The 18,839-nt window shown below is 40.5% G+C and overlaps 1 protein-coding gene across 3 annotated transcripts; it reads left to right on the plus strand.

Annotated features, from left to right (window-relative positions):
• Window positions 1-372: 372 nt before the first annotated feature.
• On the plus strand, window positions 373-17,714 carry GOLGA7 (golgin A7). Of its 3 annotated transcripts, none has more exons than XM_036299123.1 (6): window positions 373-505; window positions 722-858; window positions 5,108-5,260; window positions 11,806-11,907; window positions 12,933-12,995; window positions 16,333-17,714. In XM_036299123.1, the coding sequence occupies exons 2-5, from the start codon at window positions 748-750 to the stop codon at window positions 12,978-12,980; spliced, it is 414 nt and encodes a 137-aa protein (XP_036155016.1). In that variant the 5' UTR covers window positions 373-505; window positions 722-747; the 3' UTR covers window positions 12,981-12,995; window positions 16,333-17,714. The 3 variants fall into 3 exon arrangements, with proteins under 3 accessions (XP_036155016.1, XP_036155015.1, XP_036155014.1); XM_036299122.1 differs by having other exon boundaries at window positions 474-591; window positions 12,928-12,995; XM_036299121.1 differs by having other exon boundaries at window positions 478-591.
• Window positions 17,715-18,839: the final 1,125 nt, after the last annotated feature.

Here is an 18,839-nt window from a genome sequence, read left to right on the forward strand (position 1 = left end):
TATTTCTAAAGGTGAGCACTTCGTTTTGTACAGATAGAGTCGGGTGGTGTTCCACGTGCAAGCTGCGACACTCAATCCGCAGTGAAAGTAAACCCTTCCGATCAGTAATTGTAAGAAATTACCTCGCCGTGGCCAGCACGGAAATGACGCACCCTGGAAATCCCGACCTCAAACTCCTGCAAAGTATGGTCCGACGACTCCAGTCTCTACAGTGGTTACCCGCCCGGCCCGGCCCGCCCTCCGCCTCCGCCCCTCCTTTTCTTCCGGTTGGGCTCCTCGGGGCGGGGCTGGGAGGGGGGCGGAGTCCGCAGGGGCCCCGCCCACGGTGTGTGTCCTGGCACCGCCACGCGCAGCCTCGGCAGAGTCGCTTTACGGCCGGACAAGAGGGTGGGTCCCAGACTTGCGGAAGGAGGCCGAGCCGAGGGGCGGGGAAAGATGCTTTTTGCGACAGGTCGTAAGTGACGGTCCAGGCGGCGCGACAGCAGCTGGAGGGCGGAGGAGGCGGGTTCGTGTTTCCCGGGCCGAACCGGGCTGTGGGGGGCGCGGGGCCTGAGCCGGGGCCGTAGCTGAAGGCCTGCAGTGACAGCATGGGTGAAGGGGAACGGGGCGGGGGAGGCCTCGGGCTGCTGTGGGCGGTGGGTGGGTCTGAGGGGCTGGCGGGCTGGCGTCTTGGGTCCAGGCCGGGGATCTGACCCGTGGTTGCTGTCCCCGGAACCCACAGCGCGGGCGGCCCGTCTTGTGCTCGCCATGAGGCCGCAGCAGGCGCCGGTGTTCGGGAAGGTATTCATTCAGCGAGACTACAGCAGTGGCACACGCTGTCAGTTCCAGACCAAGTTCCCCGCGGAGCTGGAAAACCGGGTATGCAGCCTGGCTCCCCGCACCCACGCTGAGGCCAGGGAGGGAGGCTGCCCGGGGAAGGGAAGGGGGTCTGGGCTGAAACCCGGCCGCCGAGTGCCCCGGGGCTCTGGGTAGGGGCCGTCAAAGAAGGGGCGTTGGCCACAGGTGTACCAAGAGGGTCCTGGGGCAGGACCTGGTGTTCGGAGCAGGAGGAGTCGGGCCAAGCCCCCGGGGTGATGACCTTGTAGAACTCTGTGCTGCCCTGCCCGGTGCCGGGAATCGGTACCAGCCGTCTTCTTCCCCCGGGGCCAACCACCCCCGCCCCGGGTTATTGACCACAGAGATGAGGAACTCATTCCTCGGGCTCCAGGCCGCCTCACTCAGCATGTTGTGAGCTAGGTAGTCCTACCTCGTCACGCAAGAGGAATCTTCATCCTCCTCCTCGTGACTGGCGTTTGTGGCCGCGGTGCTGGCCGAACTGCTGGGCAGAAAGGACTTATGAAGTGCTGTGCCAGGCAGTGCGGACAGGCCTTCTTGGAACCTGGAGAACATAGGGCGTTAGAGGGGCCTGGACAGGGAACTGTCAAGAACAAGGCCTTAAACTCGCCGCTCCCCATTATCACTGGAGCCACCTGTGTTAGCTTGGCTTGCGTGTCAAAATTGTCATGAGGACCTAGGTCCTTCGGACAACCCTGCATACAGAAATGCAAGAATGGGGTGTTTCCCTTTTCTTCAGAATTAGCAAAAATACATTTTTAAATCATTGTATCTTATTTTAAAGATAGAATGACATAAGCCACCTGACTGTGTGTGTTTTCTTGTGCTCACATGTGCTCACGCACCCAGAGAGAAACAAACTCTTTGGGTCTTGAGCCATGTTACATCAGTTTTCTGTTCTGAAGTCAAGTTCTGGTTAGATGGGAGCAAGTTTCGTGGCTTTCCTCTTCGACAAGAAGGGCCAGGGACTGGTAGGTGATGAGACATGCGGTGGGTGTGGGGCTAAGAAATGCTGGTCATGAAATCAGTGGGTGTAGGTGAGTCTGCAGTAGAGAAATGTGTAGCAGTCATTTAAAACCAGCTTGGAGCAAGGTAGGTGGTTTTACCTGCTTGCCAAGGTTGGAAAATCAACAGTAGTCAAGTGTAGAGTCCTTTAGTTTGATTTATAACCTTGGGCAGGTTAGTGGCCCAAATATGTTTCTTTAAATACAAATTAAAGATCCGACATGTCTCATAAAGATTATGAGGTTAGCTTGTTTGTGAAATGCCATATGAGCGCTGCATTTTCTTGTCACGATGTTCTGAGCTAACTCACCCTGACACTAGTCGTTTGAAAAAGTGGAAATTGAGCCAGTTGCCTACTGGCTAAAACTACTGAATATTGTTCTGAAAATAATTTAACATTGCAGTTAGCATGTTTTACATGTTAGGACTTAATGTGAAATGGATCAAACGTTTTATTTTTAAGCCTGTTTTGGAAACTCTGACCTATACTATTTATGTACTTTCAAATCAGAATGTAAACTATTTTTTTTTCCACCACACTTTAGATGTTACAAGATTCCTTTGTCAAACTTTGAACTCAGAGTTGAGTCCAATATACCATAATCAGACATGAGTCTTCCACTGTGTGTGGTAGAGCCTTTATTTTATAGTTGGAATGCAGAATCATAATATAGTCACAGTATTGCACTGTTTCTTACAGGAAGTTGGTGTTTCTGAATTCTGGAGTCCATTTATTTCTTGGACTGCATACAGCCCAGAACTGCTTGTGATTCTGAGTACTACAGTATATGGAATGTTATATGGTGCTGTACAATTGTGCTTTTTTTTTTTCTTTTTAAATGTTTGGGTTAGAACACTAGCTTATACTTTTTAAACTGCTTGGGAAAGCTTTGATTTTATTTTTTCCTGTGTTGAGATTAAATTTAAATTACAGGCTTAAATTTTCCTTGCTTGTTTGATGGAAAATTGAAAGGTTTCTCTCTTTGTTTCTCAACTAACCCTAGAAATTGTACTGGTTGCTCTGCCACTGAGGCCGATTTTCCTTTTGTGAGAACATCATACTTGGCAACTTAATAGAGGAAGAAACTAATGCACAAGGGTTTTGTGTTACTTTAAAGCATTAAAAACACACACATTTGTGCTCTTTAATTTGGGAGTGAGGACAAATTCTGTCTGTTAAAAAGTTTACTTTATCCATTGCCTGTTCAAATGTAATACTTTGATGCCTAAATGCTTTGTTGCCAGGACAGTTCTTTAAAGGAGGCTTTATTCTCACTTTACCCAAAATATAGACATCTTAGGCACCTTTGGTCTGGGTAGAAGAGAAATGAGTGAACTATAATTGAAGCATTTGTTCCCCTATATACCTTTAAAAATATGTCTCTACATTTGATCAGTAGAAATTACCTGTGACTTGTGATTGTTTTAAGCTTCAGTCCCGTGCTTTCTGTCTACCACATACTTCAAGAAACAAAAATTCTGGGCAAATGATGAGCCTGATTCCTGTTTCCGTTATGACTTTCAATGTTTACTGATCCAAATTTGTATTTGGTTCCAACTTCACATATCTCCAGATTTTGATATAGCTTCTCTATCAGTGTCCAAGTAACTAGGGGAGACCACGGGCAGCTTTTCATAATGCCTAAAGAGAGGGGGGAATGCCCACATTTGAGACCTTGCGTGTTAAGTGTGTCCTTTGCCGTTACTGCTGGACAAAACAATGATTACAACTGCCTCTAACCCAGTGGTTCTAAACCAGCCGTGGGCAAACTACGGCCCGCAGGTTGAAAAAAAAGACCGTACCCTTTTATGTAATGATGTTTACTTTGAATTTGTATTAGTTCACACAAACACTCCATCCATGCTTTTGTTCCGGCCCTCCGGTCCAGTTTAAGAACCCATTGTGGCCCTCGAGTCAAAAAGTTTGCCCACCCCTGTAAACCTTGGCTGCACATTAGAATCACCTGGGAATCTTTTTAAAATCCTGATTTCTGGGCCTCATCCTCCAGAAATTCTATTTCTTTGTAATGGGGTGAGGCCACAACATTAGTAAAAAAGAAACAGAATTTCCGGAGGATGAGGCCCAGGAATCAGGATTTTAAAAAGATTCCCAGGTGATTCTAATGTGCAGCCAAGGTTGAGAACCACTGCAACCTAAACAGTTTTAATAGCTTAAAGATGATGATCATAGTTTTATCCTTTAAAAAATTATGTTCTTGGGAATAATTTGTCTCAAACTGTGATATTGAGGTTCTTTAACTTCTTTTAGTTTATTTTTATATAGACTTCATAAAAGAATTCATGTTTAGGTATTAGTTTTAGGAATAAAGAAGGCCTAAAGTAAGGACAGATTAATTGTGCTTTTGTTACCAAGAATGATAGTGTCAGATGAAATACTCTACTAATGGGCCTTGAAAGTCCTAGAGTACAGTATTAAGATTTTAAAATGTAGAAAGCACAGTTAGAAAATAAAATGATACTGGAAGAAGAAAGTAAAAGCAGATGAATAGAGTGAAAAGTGAATGACAATAGTATTGGTATAAATGTAAAATGATAGTGTCACTGAATAGAAGGAGGTGATAGGAATGACTTGGTGTGAGTTGTGCAGTAGTTCGAGATTTTGCCTTGTTCATGATGAGCTTTTAATACTAAATAGTTACTTTAATATTGATGGAATATTGAGTAAACAAAAAACAGAACTTTGCACCCTTTGATTCTTCTGCTTAAAATGTCCTTCCCTGCCTGTTTAGCTATTGAATTTAAGATTATCTGCTCTTTCCAGATCAAGGGAAGGTCTCTTCTAGCATACTTTATGCCTCTATTATAGTACTCTGTCAATTTATTGCATTTTTATATTTACATATTTGTGCTGCTCATTTTACTGTAAACTCCTTGAAGATTGAGTCTGTCTTATTAATCTTTCTCTAAGGCCTGTCATAATATGTAATGGTAGGTGCTCAGTAAAAGTGAATATAACTGAATTGAAAGATCAAAGAATTGTATAATTTAATTAACTTGAAATTCAGTATAGAGAATAAAAAAACACTATATTGAGAATTGAAGATATCTAATGTTCATAATAGTGATAAAATTAAACAAATACTAAGCAGTTTTAGTAACTTAGGTACAGATTTAATCACCTAAAAATTGTATGTCGATTATTAGATAGGAATGTTGACAAAAAAGCAAAATAAGTTAGTGATAGAAAGCATTAGTGAGTAGCTAATCTTTTTTTCCAAAACTTATTTTTAAATTCTTTCCTGTACAGATTGATAGGCAGCAGTTTGAAGAAACAGTTCGAACTCTAAATAACCTTTATGCAGAAGCAGAGAAGCTTGGGGGTCAGTCATATCTTGAAGGTTGTTTGGCTTGTTTAACAGCATACACCATCTTCTTATGCATGGAAACTCATTATGAGAAGGTAAGGCTACCTTTACTCTATTTCCCCAAATTTCTGTCTTAAGTTCTGTCCTCCCACCTTAGTCTTTTGTTTGTGTATTTGTTGTTTTTTGTTAATCCTCACCTGAGGCTATTTTTCCCATTGCTTTTCCGACAGAGTAGGAGGAAGGAAAAGAGGGAGGGGAGGTGGGAGAGAGAAGCTTTCCTCTACTCTAGAATGCTACTCTTCCCTTGTTCAAATCTCACCAGTCCCTTAGGTCCCACTTTCATCTAAATTTTCCTTACTCTTCTAATCATAGTCTTTCTCTCCTTGGTATCCCCACAATATTTTATTTGTCTCTGTTTCTTGGCACTTAACACTCTACTTTGGAATGCAAGTTTACATTCTTATTTGCCCATCAAGTATGTATTTTTCTTGAGGTCAAAGACAGTGCCTTAACCAATATATATCCCTCTTCATGCCTGACACCATGCCTTGGGTATATTAGACACTCCCTGAATGTGTGTTAAATGAATGTATTTAAGTTAATCACAGTAAGCCCCTATTATTAAATTCTGATATCTATATTATATCCCACTTATAGAAATGTCCCTGTGATTGTCTTGTACTCCATGCAGTAGAGAGCAGATACAGTTGTAGCAAAAAATATTTTGAGCTAGTGTTACAAAAAGGGTATCTATAATAATAAAAGAGTAATATGCTGATTAGACCAGACGTCCTTCCAGATGAAGCTGGGGCTGTGAGGGAAGCCTGGGTCCCGGTGCCTGCCAGCAGCTGGAGGGAAGCCCAGGTCCTAGGTGCTGGCGGCCGGAGGGAAGCCTGAGTCCTGGGTGCCAGAGGGAAGCTGGAGCCAGCAGCTGGGGGAAGGAAGGCCTACTCTTGCACAAATTTTGTGCATTGGGCCTCTAGTATTTAAATAATAACTTCATAGTTTATGTTCTTCTCCATCCTCCTATATAATAAAGAGATAATATGCAAATTAACCCTCACGCCCTCACAAGATGGCTGCCTACGACCAGGCCATCGGGGGTTTGTGAGGGACGACCAAATGACTGAACACTAGGCTGTGTGGGGCAATCAGGCTGGCAGGGGGGTTAGTGAGGGACAACCAAACGACTGAACAGCAGGCTGCATGGGGCGACCAGGCCAGCAGGGGGGTTAGTGAGGGATGACCAAATGACCGAGCAGCAGGCTGCATGGGGCGACCAGGCCAGCAGGGGGGTTAGTGAGGGATGACCAAATGACCGAGCAGCAGGCTGCGTGGGATGACCAGGCCGGCAGAGGGGGGCAGTGAGTGGTGACCAGGCCAGCAGGGGGCGTGTGAGGGGCAAACCAAGCCAGCGGGGGGCGGAGGTGACCAGACCAGCAGGGGGGGGCAGTAATGGGTGATCAGGCTGTTGGGGGGGGGAGCAGTTAGGAGTGACCAGACCGGCTGGGAGGGGGCAGTTGGGGGCGATCAGGCTGGCACTCAGAGGCAGTGAGGGGTGATCAGGACGGCAGGGGGAGTGCAGTTAGGGGCAACCAGGCAGGTAGGCAGGTGAGCAATTAGGAGCCAGCAGTCCAGGATTATGAGAGGGATGTCCCCCAAAGGGTCCCGGATTGGAGAGGGTGAAGGCTGGGCTGAGCGGGGACCTCCCCCCAATGCATGAATTTCATGCACCAGGCCTCTAGTATCATATAGAGAAGCAGCTTACTTTCATTCCTGGTTAACATTTAGAATTTCAATCTGTTTTGTCATAGCAGCTTCTCTTTAATAATACATTTTCTGCGTGAAGGGGATAAATCCGATAAATATTTATTGAAAGCCTACTATATGCTAACCAGTATGCAGGGGATATAACTGAATAGGGCAAATGTGGTTGCTAACCTTGTGGAGTTTATAATTTAGTGGTAACAGCTGATACGAAGGAAACAAAACCAGTAAAATTGTAAAATGTGATAAGTCCCTTGCAGAAAACAAACTCTCCTATGATAGAAAATAATAGGAGAGACCTAATTTAAATTTTGTGGTCAGAAAAGGCCTCTGAGGAGGTAACATTTATACTGCTACATGAAGGATGAAAGCCTGGAGACATTTAAGCAGAGAGATCAGTGCAGGGGGAAGCTACTCAAAGGTTTTAAGCAGGAGAGGGATATGATCAGATTTTCATTGTAAAGAGATCTCTCTGCTCTGTGAAAAAAGTTGTGAAAGTAGGGAAACCAGTTAGGATGCTCTAGAAGTCCAGGCAAAAGATGATGGTAGCTTGGACAAGGAACAGAGCAATAGAGATGGAAGGGGGTAAGCAGACTCAAGGGATATGTTGGTGATAGAACCAAGACTTGATGAAGAGCTGAATGTAGAACGGGAGGGTAAGACTGAATTCACATGGATAAAAACTTGGTCATCCAGTTTGGTCTTTTAAAGAAGTATAGAATACTGCCAATTTAAATTAGAAATACATCCTCCAGATTATTTTATTCATGCTTAGTGGAATATTAGATGCTTGAGTTGTCATTTCACTCTAGCTTTTAAATTTAAGATTTTAATTAAACTTATTTACCCATGTGCATTGGCTGAAATAGATACAGGTAGCTCCTTCTGATGTCAGTTGTAAAAAGAAATTGGTAATTGGGTGACAGCCAAGTCATTTACTAATTATGGGATTATAGACAAGAGAGGTTATTCTTTAAGAGCGCATTCTGTAAAATGGGTGTTAGCATTAATAAATTCCCTCATATATGGTAAATGCTTAGAAAGTGTTTTCTTAAGATAAATTTAAGAATTAAGTTAGTATATATGTATGTTTTAATCAGATATTACTGAAGTGACATGATTTTTTAAATTTCAAGAACAAATAATCTTTTTTCAGCTCTTAATTAAAATTATTTTGATTATTAATCTTGGGAGGCAGTTCTCAGTATCAAAAATATAGTAGAAATTGATTGATCCTAATTATGTTTTAATTTGGTTTCATAGGCAATATATAAGGTACTACTTTATAAGTCTAATCAAGGTCCTTTACAAAGTAACTATTATAAAGCAAGTAAAGACAAATAAAATTAGTCAAGAAACCAAAAGTTTAAGGCATGGCCACATTTTTAAATAGGGGATTTTAACCCTAGCTGATGTAGCTCAGTTGGTTGGAGCATCCTCCTGTGTACCAGAAAGTCATGGGATTGATATCTGGTCAGGGCACATACCTACATTGTGGGTTCAGTCCCCAGTCAGGGCGGGTGTGGGAGGCAACCAATCGATGTATCTCTCTCACATCAATGTTTCTCTCACTCTCTCCCCCTTCTTCCCTCCCTCTCTAAAATCAATCAATCAATATAAACAGGTGATTTTATTTTAGAAACTGGACAAGAATAACTAGATCATGGAAAGTTAATAACTAGAACGGTCATACTCTCTCTATATATATAAAAACCTAAGCGACCGGGTGGCCAACCGGTAGCTATGACGCTCATTGACCACCAGTGGGCAGATGCTCAACTTAGGAGCTGCCCCCTTGTGGTCAGTGTGCTCCCATAGCAGGAGCACTGCTCAGCTGACGAATGGGCGCCAGATGCCGGGCTCACAGCTGGCGAGTGCTGCTGTGGCAGCACGACCCTCTCCCGCGGATACTCCCCCTGCGCGCCTGAGCGGGGCCCTGGCGGCAGGCCCAGCGGGGCCAGGATGAACGGGACTGGCGCCCAGCCCAGTTCGGGCTTCTCCCCTACCATCTGTCGCTTCCCACACTACTTTGTGCTGTGCGGGATCGACACAGACAGCGGGCTGGAGCCCGATGAGCTGGTGGGTAAGGCCGGGCTGCGGCAGTGGTCCACTGATCCCCACAGGCCGGGCCAAGGGACCCCACCGGTGCACAAATCTGTGCACCGGGCCTCTAGTTAAGATATAATGTACCAATACTTTTAAAAGAAAACTTTTCATATGTATATTTTTATTTTTTATAAAATGATAAAAGTATGAAAATAACTGTCCTTTCCCTCTCTAGTTTATCTCTTAGGAATGTTCGTGGTATTATTTTCTACTTTATGAAAAGACAGGATTGAATCATTTAGTCTTTATTGTTTTAAACACTAAAATTTCTAATTTACAAACAGTAAGCCAAATATAATAGTGCTTACACTTTGTCATGTGGGTTAAATTTTTGAAATTATAAATAGGCCTTTGAAAACTCACTAGAACAATCATGCATTTTTCCTATAATGTGCTCTTTATTGGTTTAAAATGAAAATAAAGACTTCAGTGTTATTTCTCTATTGTTGCTGCCCATGATAATTAGGGAACAAATGGGATTGTAAAGGCTCCCTCAGTAGCTGTCTGTCTTATTCATCAACTATAAAACATCCCTTCTGCCTATGTGCTATAATCTGTAAAAGGAACACAGTTAGAAGGAACTTAGATATTTTCTGAAAATAGCTGTGATCTTGGTGTTCTCTCTTAGCCTCCCTTAAGATATTTTTTCTCAAGGGTTTAGGAGGCTTTCTCCAATTTATTATTCTCCAGGAGCATAACAGTCTTTCCTGAGGTTTGATTGTGTTTAGCTTTGTAAATATTATGCAAATTGGGGTTTGTTGAGGGTTTGAAGTTAACAGATATAAAATATGAATAAATGTCAACATAAGATTCTTAGGGGTGAGAATGGTGCTTTGTTCAGTATGGGATGCAGTATGAGTTTACTCATATTAATGTTTTCCTATTGCTAAAAGAGACTTAAGAGTTTAAAAGCATCCTGTTTAGGACAGTGCTGTATAAGAGGATTTGGAGCTTATACCAAAAAAACTGTTTTCTTTCTAAACTGATACCCAAGTGTTCATGAATGCTATTAAAGTTTAGACAAAAACCTACACAACAGAGTTGTGCTTGAATCAAAGGAATGCCATTTCCTTGCTACCAACCTGTGCCCAAGGAGAGAGGGAGGAAAGCTGTTCTGAAGGAATCCTTTCTTTGAAACCAGCCATGCAAGCATTCTTCTGAGTGTCCTCTTAGTATTAATGGACCTCAGAGAGGGGAGACTGACTCTCCAATTTCCAATCTTTCAGGTGGGCTGAGAGGGAAATCGGAGAGAAGATTGAGAGTACTGAGTTGGGTACCTTTAGGGGCTACTTCCTTCTATTCATTGTTTTAGCATGATTGACAAACTGATATAGAGATAGTGCCTAAGGCTTTTTTTTTTTTTTTTTTTTTTTTTTTTTGTCCATAAAGACTGAGCACTGCTCAAATTCTTTGAGAGTTGAAAATAGGAGAATGATATATGTATTACTTCAGGTAATTACTAGTAGGTGAAAAAAAATCTTTTCTTTAGAAATAGTATTTCTTAATTTACAGCACATAAGGTTGCTCTTTTAGTATAATCATGCTCTTTTTAAAAAGCATAAAACAGTTTATATTATTTCCAAAAATGTAACCTGAATAAATCATTTAAATTATTTTCCTGCAATAAGAAAATTAGTTATACAAACCACATAGAGTTTTAAATTCTAAATCATTGTATACTGAAACCTAAATTGTAGCATCCTAAACTGTTGGTTTGGCCTGATACATTATAGACCCCACTCTTCAGTCATTTCTTAATTTCCAGCTTTATTTTCATACAGTTCTTTTTCTCCCTTTGTGATCAGATTTATCTGTGACTTTATCATATGCTGATAGTGTGAATTTAAGAAAATATATAGTAATTAAAGAACTAGATCAAAGTCCCTTTGAACATTAGAGCCAGAAGAGGGTTCTGATGGCTTTGAATCTGAAATAAAACATGTAACTCTTTGATTTTGTATATAGCTATTAAGATTTATTTTCTTTTAGCTTATCTGTCTCAGAATTGCCCTTATGAAAGCTGGAGATTTGGCAATTTCCAGAAGTTCCTTTGTATCCTATCTGGTTTTTGTCTACATTTGCTTTGACTTTTACAACCTTAATACTAAACTTATAAATTGAGGTTCCCGTCTAGGACACAGGAGCAACTACAGAGTAGCACTACATGCGGTCATGGAAATGATATAAGACACTTGTAGTCATCAGAAACTCCCGGCAGCTAACGCCCACATGCCTTACAAAGGAAATAAAATGTTCAGTTTAAACTAGCCGGGCTACCTTTTGTTATTGGCCAACTTTGTATCATTACTCAAAGTTGATGAAAATGTACAAAGAAGAAGCAGTTCTTAAGTGTTAAAGGAGAAAGCCAAGAAGTGCCCTTGATATTAGAATATGTCACATTAACGACACGTTATGAGTAGGGAGAGAGAAAAGCATAACTAACCATTGTGTATGTAATCGTCTGTTTCTCTAAATCCAGGATTGAGGTGACTAGGAGGTAAGGAGGAGGGGGATTGGGTCTCATGCTTTTGTACGCATTTCTACTTACACTGCATTGAAGATATTTGTGACTTGAAGAGTCCGTCATGCTGTGCTGTATGTTGTATGTAACTGGTGTGAGCCAAGTAATCAGCACTGTATCCTTCCATAGGAATATCCATGACTTGCTTTGAAAACTAATTCCACTGCCTGAAAATTTTGAGATTCAGCTGATACTTAAAGGGAAATCCGATGAAATTTGTAAAAAACTGCTATTTCTTTCTGTCAGGTTCTGAGGAAAGTCTCCAAATACATTCAAGAGCAGAATGAGAAGATATATGCTCCCCAAGGCCTCCTCCTGACAGATCCCATTGAGAGAGGACTTCGAGTTGTATCTTTTTAGTCCAGATCTAAATGTCTCTAAAAAGAAAATGTCAGTGGTACTATTTGGCATTCGCCAAAGAGAATTTAACTCCTGAATTGTCTTTGTGAATTGCATACCTACCATAAGCCCTCTATCTCCAGCATTTTTTCTTAAAGCATGCCTCTCCTTCCTTTGCATTGTTCAGGTCTCTGGATTGTTTAGTATTCTGGTTACTGTCTTTTTTGGTGGTTCTGAGGGCATCTTGTACTAATAATGGGGGTGGTATGAGTAATGCATTTCATCTGCAGAAACTCTGAACCTAAAGCTCCTTTGAAATGCATAAACTCATAAATGTGGTGAGACTTGTCATCCAAATGAATTGCAGTTCCATGGGTTCATCTGACTAGTTGAAATCAGTTGCAGCTGCCAAATGTATAATTTCATTACCTTTGACATACTGTGCATATTTTTAGAGGCAGTAAGCTTTGAAAATCACTAAGTGAATTTGGGAAATAAAATTGCAAAAAAACTAATACAGCTTGATAACTGGAGTAATGGGTAAAATAATTTCTTTAAAAAACCTCGGTCAGATAATCCCAGGCCTTCCTGCTGATAATAAGTTCAGTAGTTTTATTATAGTCTACAGCAGTGATTCTTAAATTTTTAGAGGTCATGAACCCTCACCCAAGAAAAAGTTTTCATATAATTTCAGGGTATTTTGAACCCCTGAATTCATTACCTCTGTGGATTCTCAGTTAAAAAAAAAACCCCTATTCTACAATAAAGCATTCTTTTTCTGTTTTTTTTCTCTCAATAAATAATCAGTGTTTGGGGAGGAACTATATGTAGAATGCTACAAGCAATTATATTTCTTAAATTTTTCAACAAGGTGGAGAAAGCATCATATTTAATTTAAGTAGAAGAAAGTTTTCATAATTTAAAAGTAAGCAAAGCAAATTAAAGTCTGTACAGACCATACATATCATCTTGCTATAGCCCCTTTTTATATGTTATATTCTATAGTGTGTTTTCTTAACAGCCATGCTGTTTAGATCGAAATTACCATTTATGAAGACAGAGGGATGAGCAGTGGAAGATAAACCATGGAATTAAAGGTAAATACGAAATTATATAATTCATATGTGGTTTTTGTAATTTTGTAGGATGTATTAATTTTCTTCCCTGCATGGTAAATAAATTGTTATATGGTGGCATGTTTTCTGTATTACTTCATATTTAAGATGTGAACTTAATTAACCCAAAGTCTGTTTGGTGATACAGAATTTAATACTGATCTCCACCCCCTCTCCTTGCCCCCAGTATTTTTTTCAGAATAGTTTTTTTTTTCTTTTTAATATATTTTATTGATTTTTTTACAGAGAGGAAGGGAGAGGGATAGAGAGTTAGAAACATCGATGAGAGAGAAACATCGATCAGCTGCCTCCTGCACAAACCCTACTGGGGATGTGCCCGCAACCAAGGTACATGCCCTAGACCGGAATCGAACCCGGGACCCTTCAGTCCGCAGGCCGATGCTCTATCCACTGAGCCAAACCGGTCAGGGCTCAGACTAGTTTTTTTGTTTCTTTGGTTTGGGGGGTTTTGGGGGTGGAAAGTAATCATGTTTCATTTTAATATTTTAAACTATTCTAGGCATTTAAGTAGTTAGGTTTTGCATATAAGAATCAGGTCAGAGGTTCCCCTGCCTGTATGATGAATGGCTTTTAAAAACCAAAGAAACATTTCAGAGTGGAGTGGGGAGAGTATGAGTATTTCATAGCCCCACAGATGAGTATTTTATCTACCAGTGGGTAGAACCATAAATTTAATTCTTTTGTTTCAAATGTTTATGTTCTTACATATCCATAAAATGACCTTGAATAAGTGAGAAACAGATTGGGTGGTATTAATAGAAATCTATGGGCAAAATCATGTAGAAGCCATAGTACATTAGCACAGTCTTCTAAGTGACAGAAAATTGTACTACACTGTTTGTGCCAATTTCAGTTTTTACTCTTTCTACAGATAGTGTTCTGCTTCTGCGTTTTCCTAATTAACGTTGTTTACCGGCATCTATCACTAACTGACAGGCAGCATAGAAATAGAATCTACCAAAGCAAACATACTCCTTCCCAGGACAACAATAATAATAGCTACCATCCTGAGGTACCTCATATGTGCCAGATATTAAGCAAATGGTATTTCTAATTCTCACAAGAATTCTGCCAAATTTCCCTATTATACAGATGCACAAACCAAGGTACAAATAAATGATGTTCTCAAAGTCGCACTGATTGGCCATAAACCTGTTTTGTTTTTTTTTATACCATACTTCGTACTTGTAGTAGCAAGAATATGGAGAAAGAAAAGTTGATTAGATTATTCCAAGTGTGTATCCCCTTTTCTTTTTCAGTACTTTTTAAAAATACATTTTGTCTGCTCTTATACCACTTACAGAATCCTACACACCAACCAACATTCCAAAACTGCCTTCCTTTAGCACTAGGGAATGTGTCACCAGAATTCTTGAAAGTCAAAGGCCTAAATGATGTTATCGTCTGTCATACCTTATATTTCTTTAAAATGGCTTTGCTTTGGAACGCTTAGTGGTGTTTGTTCTTACTCTTTCTCATGAACAATTTCCAAACTGATACTTCTCAAACGAGCAGTCAGGAACCTTATGTGTGGTTTTTGTTACATGCCATTGAAATAAGTTTGTTTTATCAATTGCAGCTGCGTTGACTTGGCACAATGCATTTGTCATGACTCATTTTGCAGCTATTATTGCTAAATATAATGTTTTTCTGAAGTGGTGTGGGGTTTTGAGCAATTACACACCAGAGACTAATCTATCAATATTCAAACAACTGTAAAATTTTGCAATGGGTAAGATTTACATTAGGAACTTCTGGATAGTTTCATGAATGCAAATATTTTTGTTCAGCACAATTTAGTTTTTAGAGCTATGTGTTCCTCAAGCACAGGAACCAATGTAGGCTAAAGCTTTGGAGGAAGGGAAAAACTATAAGAATAATTAATTCAATTCTGCTATTTTTCTTAAGTCTACAAGGTGTCTGCAGGTTGAAGCATTATATGAGAATTAATGACTTGACAAGAAGTACACAAATAGATCTTTAACCAAAATATTTTGTTATTTTTAAGTTGAATTTTTAAAATATCTTTATTATCCTATATAATAAAAGCCTAATATGCAAATTGACTGAACGGTGGAAAGACCGGTCGCTATAACATGCACTGACCACCAGGGGGCAGATGCTTAACACAGGAGCTGCCCCCAGCCCACAGGCCCCAGGCCAGCCAAGGCGGGTGCCAGCTGCGGGGGGGGGGGGGGGGGGGGGGCAATCGCCCCACAGAGGGAGGCGATTGGCAGGTAGTGGGGGCCCTCATCACCCTGCTGGTCACCCTGCAGATCAGCCCAATTGCCGGCCAGGTGTAGGGACCCCAGCCATGCATGAATTTCATGCATCAGGCCTCTAGTCTATATAATAAAAGCCTAAGCGACTGTTGCTGTGGAATGACCAGAACAACTCGTCGCTATGATGCGCACTGTCCACTAGGTGGCAAACGCTCGATGCAGGAGCTGTCCCCTGGTGGTCAGTGCGCTCCCACAGGGGGAGTGACGCTCAGCCAGAAGCCAGGCTCATGGTTGGTGAGCACAGCTGCCACAACGGGAGCCTCTCCTGACTCCGCGGCAGCAGGCACAGCAGGCTGGGATGAGCACAAGTGGCTCTCAGCCCTGATTCAGGCTCCCCCCTGGCCACCTGTCACTTGGCGCACTGCTACATCCCCTGAGGAGTCCCAGACTGGGAGAGGGATGTCCGGGACGGAGAGGGTGCAGGTCGGGCTGAGGGACCCTCACCGCCCCCCGCCCTCCCCCCCCCCCATGCATGAATTTCATGCACTGGGACTCTAGTTAAATATATTAATGGTGTTTTCTCTCTTTGGATTAAGATTGTCTTTATTTTAAAAAATAGGACAAATCATTCTATCACAGTAAATTCATAATAAAAATAGCTAATATTTGTTGGCACTTATTATGCACCTGCACTATTTGTAAATGCTTAATTTTAATCATCACAACCCAGATACTGTTATCCCAATTTTTCAGATGAGGAAACTCGGGCACAAAAAGCTTAAATTAGTTGTCCAAGGTTAAAAACTAGTAGGTAGTGATCGAGGCAGCCTGGCCCCAGATTTGCCACTTAACCCTGTGCTATTCTACTCTCGTGACATGATTGGTCAGAGTTCAAAATAATCAGGGCTTAGCTTTCTATACTGTTGAGCTTTGAACTCACTTAAGCACATAGTACAGATTCAAGTATTAGATAGCCCACATATTAGGGATTCTTATCGGTTGGTGTAGAGAGATGTTTTAGAGGTTGTTTTTAGCATCCTTTTTCTAAAACCTTTATTTTTTCCCTCTGATTATAGATCCCAGCTCCAGCTGGGAACCTCATCTCTCCACTGGCTGATACAGAGCGTCCCCTACCTCCTCTACAGAGCGTCATTCCTTTCTATCTGCTGCCAGAGCCACGGTGCCATTTACGCCAAGGACTAACTTTCTACAATTCCACACCTGGAGTGACCGCTAGTCGCTCAGCATCCACTTTTGTCTCCAAATTCTGTTAGGACTCTGTCATCTTTTCATTAGTTTCTGAGAAAACACAATGAAGCATTTCACTTTTTTTATTCAGAGCCATTAATGAAATATGCAGGTGGTCAGCCCAACGCTAAGTTTATTTCTTATCTGCCACCAGTACTAATGGTTCTCTTCATCCCTTGGGCCAGCTTCCCAGGTGGCTATAGACCTCAAAGTCATGTCTTAGCCACTGTTCAGTCTCATTCCCCCAAATTAATAAAATGCTTTTCTTCAGGATTTTAGTATAGGGTAGGCTGTGTCTGTGGTGTTGCTAATGCATCTCCCAGATTTCAAAGAACTATCAGTTTTGCCATGACTCAAATCTTAAAGATCTATTTCTGTTGTTAAGTTTCTCAAACTGAAGTTCATTGGAAAAATAATGTGTTCTTTGTTTTATTATAGCAATTATTTCTAATAAAGCAGTATTTAATACAGTTTCCAGTATTTTTCTTTGGAGGATTTTGTTATCATTACATTACCTTGAATGTTGGGAAGATGTGGTATGTGTTGCTTGTTCCTTATATAAATAAGTAAGCACAATACAGTGGATGCTAAACCATCAAACACATAAATGCTCCTGGAAGTGTAATAAGCAAGTGTAATAAATATTTTAATTATAGTTTTGTTATAAATATAACTTATGAGAAAAAAATTTGATAGGAATAATACTGTATATTACTAATTTTTAACTATCCCTACTGGCAAATCTAATGATTCATAGACTTTCCTTATATACAGTATTCATTGCACAGAAATCTTATGATACAGTAAGTTAAGTGATTTCCAACTAAAACTCTCAAGTCTGAGTCAATATTTCTAGTTCTTTTGGCTGTATGTTTTTAGTATTGGGCTTCTTATGGCTTTCATTCACCTTTGAGGTTTGAGAGCACCATATTTGGGAGAGAGTTAAATATATTAGGAGAGAATGACATAGTAACAATTAGTTTCAGAGGTATTGTAGGTGCTAATACTGGATTTACTCTTTCAGATTTAATTTCTTTTATGGGTCTGTTAGTTTCTCAATAAATCCCACAGGTCTGTGTTATATTTTAATTATATAAAACACCTTTGTTACTTTATAGGCTATATTAATATTTGTCTGCCTTTTAAACCCGTTGCAATGCAATAACTTTGCTGAAATATTAACACATTAGTAAAACTTTTCTTAAACAAATTGTCTCTGTGTCATGCTTGGTGTGATTTGGTAATGTGATAAATGATGTGGCATTAAATTTGGCAGATAGTACAGTATAGCTTTGTATTTTTAAAAAGACATCTTAACATTTATATAGCTTTCACACTTCTCAGTTTTTGACATGCTTTATCTCATAAGAGCAGATGTGTTAGCTAAATAGATAAAAACCAAGAAATAGTACCTAACAGTAAAAAATGCATTCAACTGAAAAATTAGAGATTGGAATGTTTCATTAGGAAAAAAGTGTCAGAGTTATTGTTACTTTTTTGAATAATCTGATCACTTGCATTTGTAGAGATTAACAATTTAAAAAATAGGGTTTTATCTATAATCCAATTTTTCTTTTGTGAGATGTTTTTCTTTGTAAGATTTTTCAGCTTCTCTTTTCCTACTCAAATAAATTAATAGTTAATAATACTCATCTGTAACCAGTAGTCAAATAAGAGATCATTAGACGCAAATTAAGTTCCTTCCATATTCCACTTGGCTCTGGCTCCTAGCGTAAGCTAGTTATAGTTTCTCAAGTGTAATATGCTTCGTTTCTTGTTTTGTTTGTTTTGATTTCATATAAAAGAAAGGTCAGAGTATTAGTGCTGTGTTTGATTTATATATTTATCTCCCCTTCCCCTTGCCATGCTTCTCTCCCCATCCCAACAATGGAGATTGTAAATTCCATAAGAGCGGAGATTGTTTCTACTTATCCTTGCGTCCATCCCTAACCAAGTGTGACCATACATGGTGCTACATACACTTAGCACTCACAAATTTGTAAAGGGAATAAATGGATGAGACATAAGTTGACAGGTCAATAACTGTTACTTTATTACATCTTGATTAATAAGGTGTTTGTTTGACTTGATAAGAGTGACTTGTGTACTTCTCTTTTTTTTAACTTTTTTAAAAAAAATACATTGATTTCAGAGAGGAAGGGAGAAGGAGAGAGAGAGAAACATCAATGAAGAGAGAGAATCATTGATTGACTGCCTCCTGCACACCCCCGCAACCCAGGGATGTGCCCTTAGCCAGAATCGAACCTGGGACCCCTCAGTCCGCAGGCTGACGCTCTATCCACTGAGCCAAGCCAGCCAGGGCTGTGTACTTCCC

Source organism: Myotis myotis, unplaced genomic scaffold (assembly GCF_014108235.1).
Source record: "Myotis myotis isolate mMyoMyo1 unplaced genomic scaffold, mMyoMyo1.p scaffold_m19_p_3, whole genome shotgun sequence".
Lineage (NCBI taxonomy): Eukaryota > Metazoa > Chordata > Mammalia > Chiroptera > Vespertilionidae > Myotis > Myotis myotis.

Bases quoted from the DNA above. Each gene is read 5' to 3' on its own strand.
- GOLGA7 (XM_036299121.1), top strand. The intron at 5,261-11,805 runs GTAAGGCTACCT...TCTTTCTGTCAG, and splicing joins TGGAAACTCATTATGAGAAG to GTTCTGAGGAAAGTCTCCAA. The intron at 11,908-12,932 runs GTATCTTTTTAG...CATGCTGTTTAG, and splicing joins TTGAGAGAGGACTTCGAGTT to ATCGAAATTACCATTTATGA.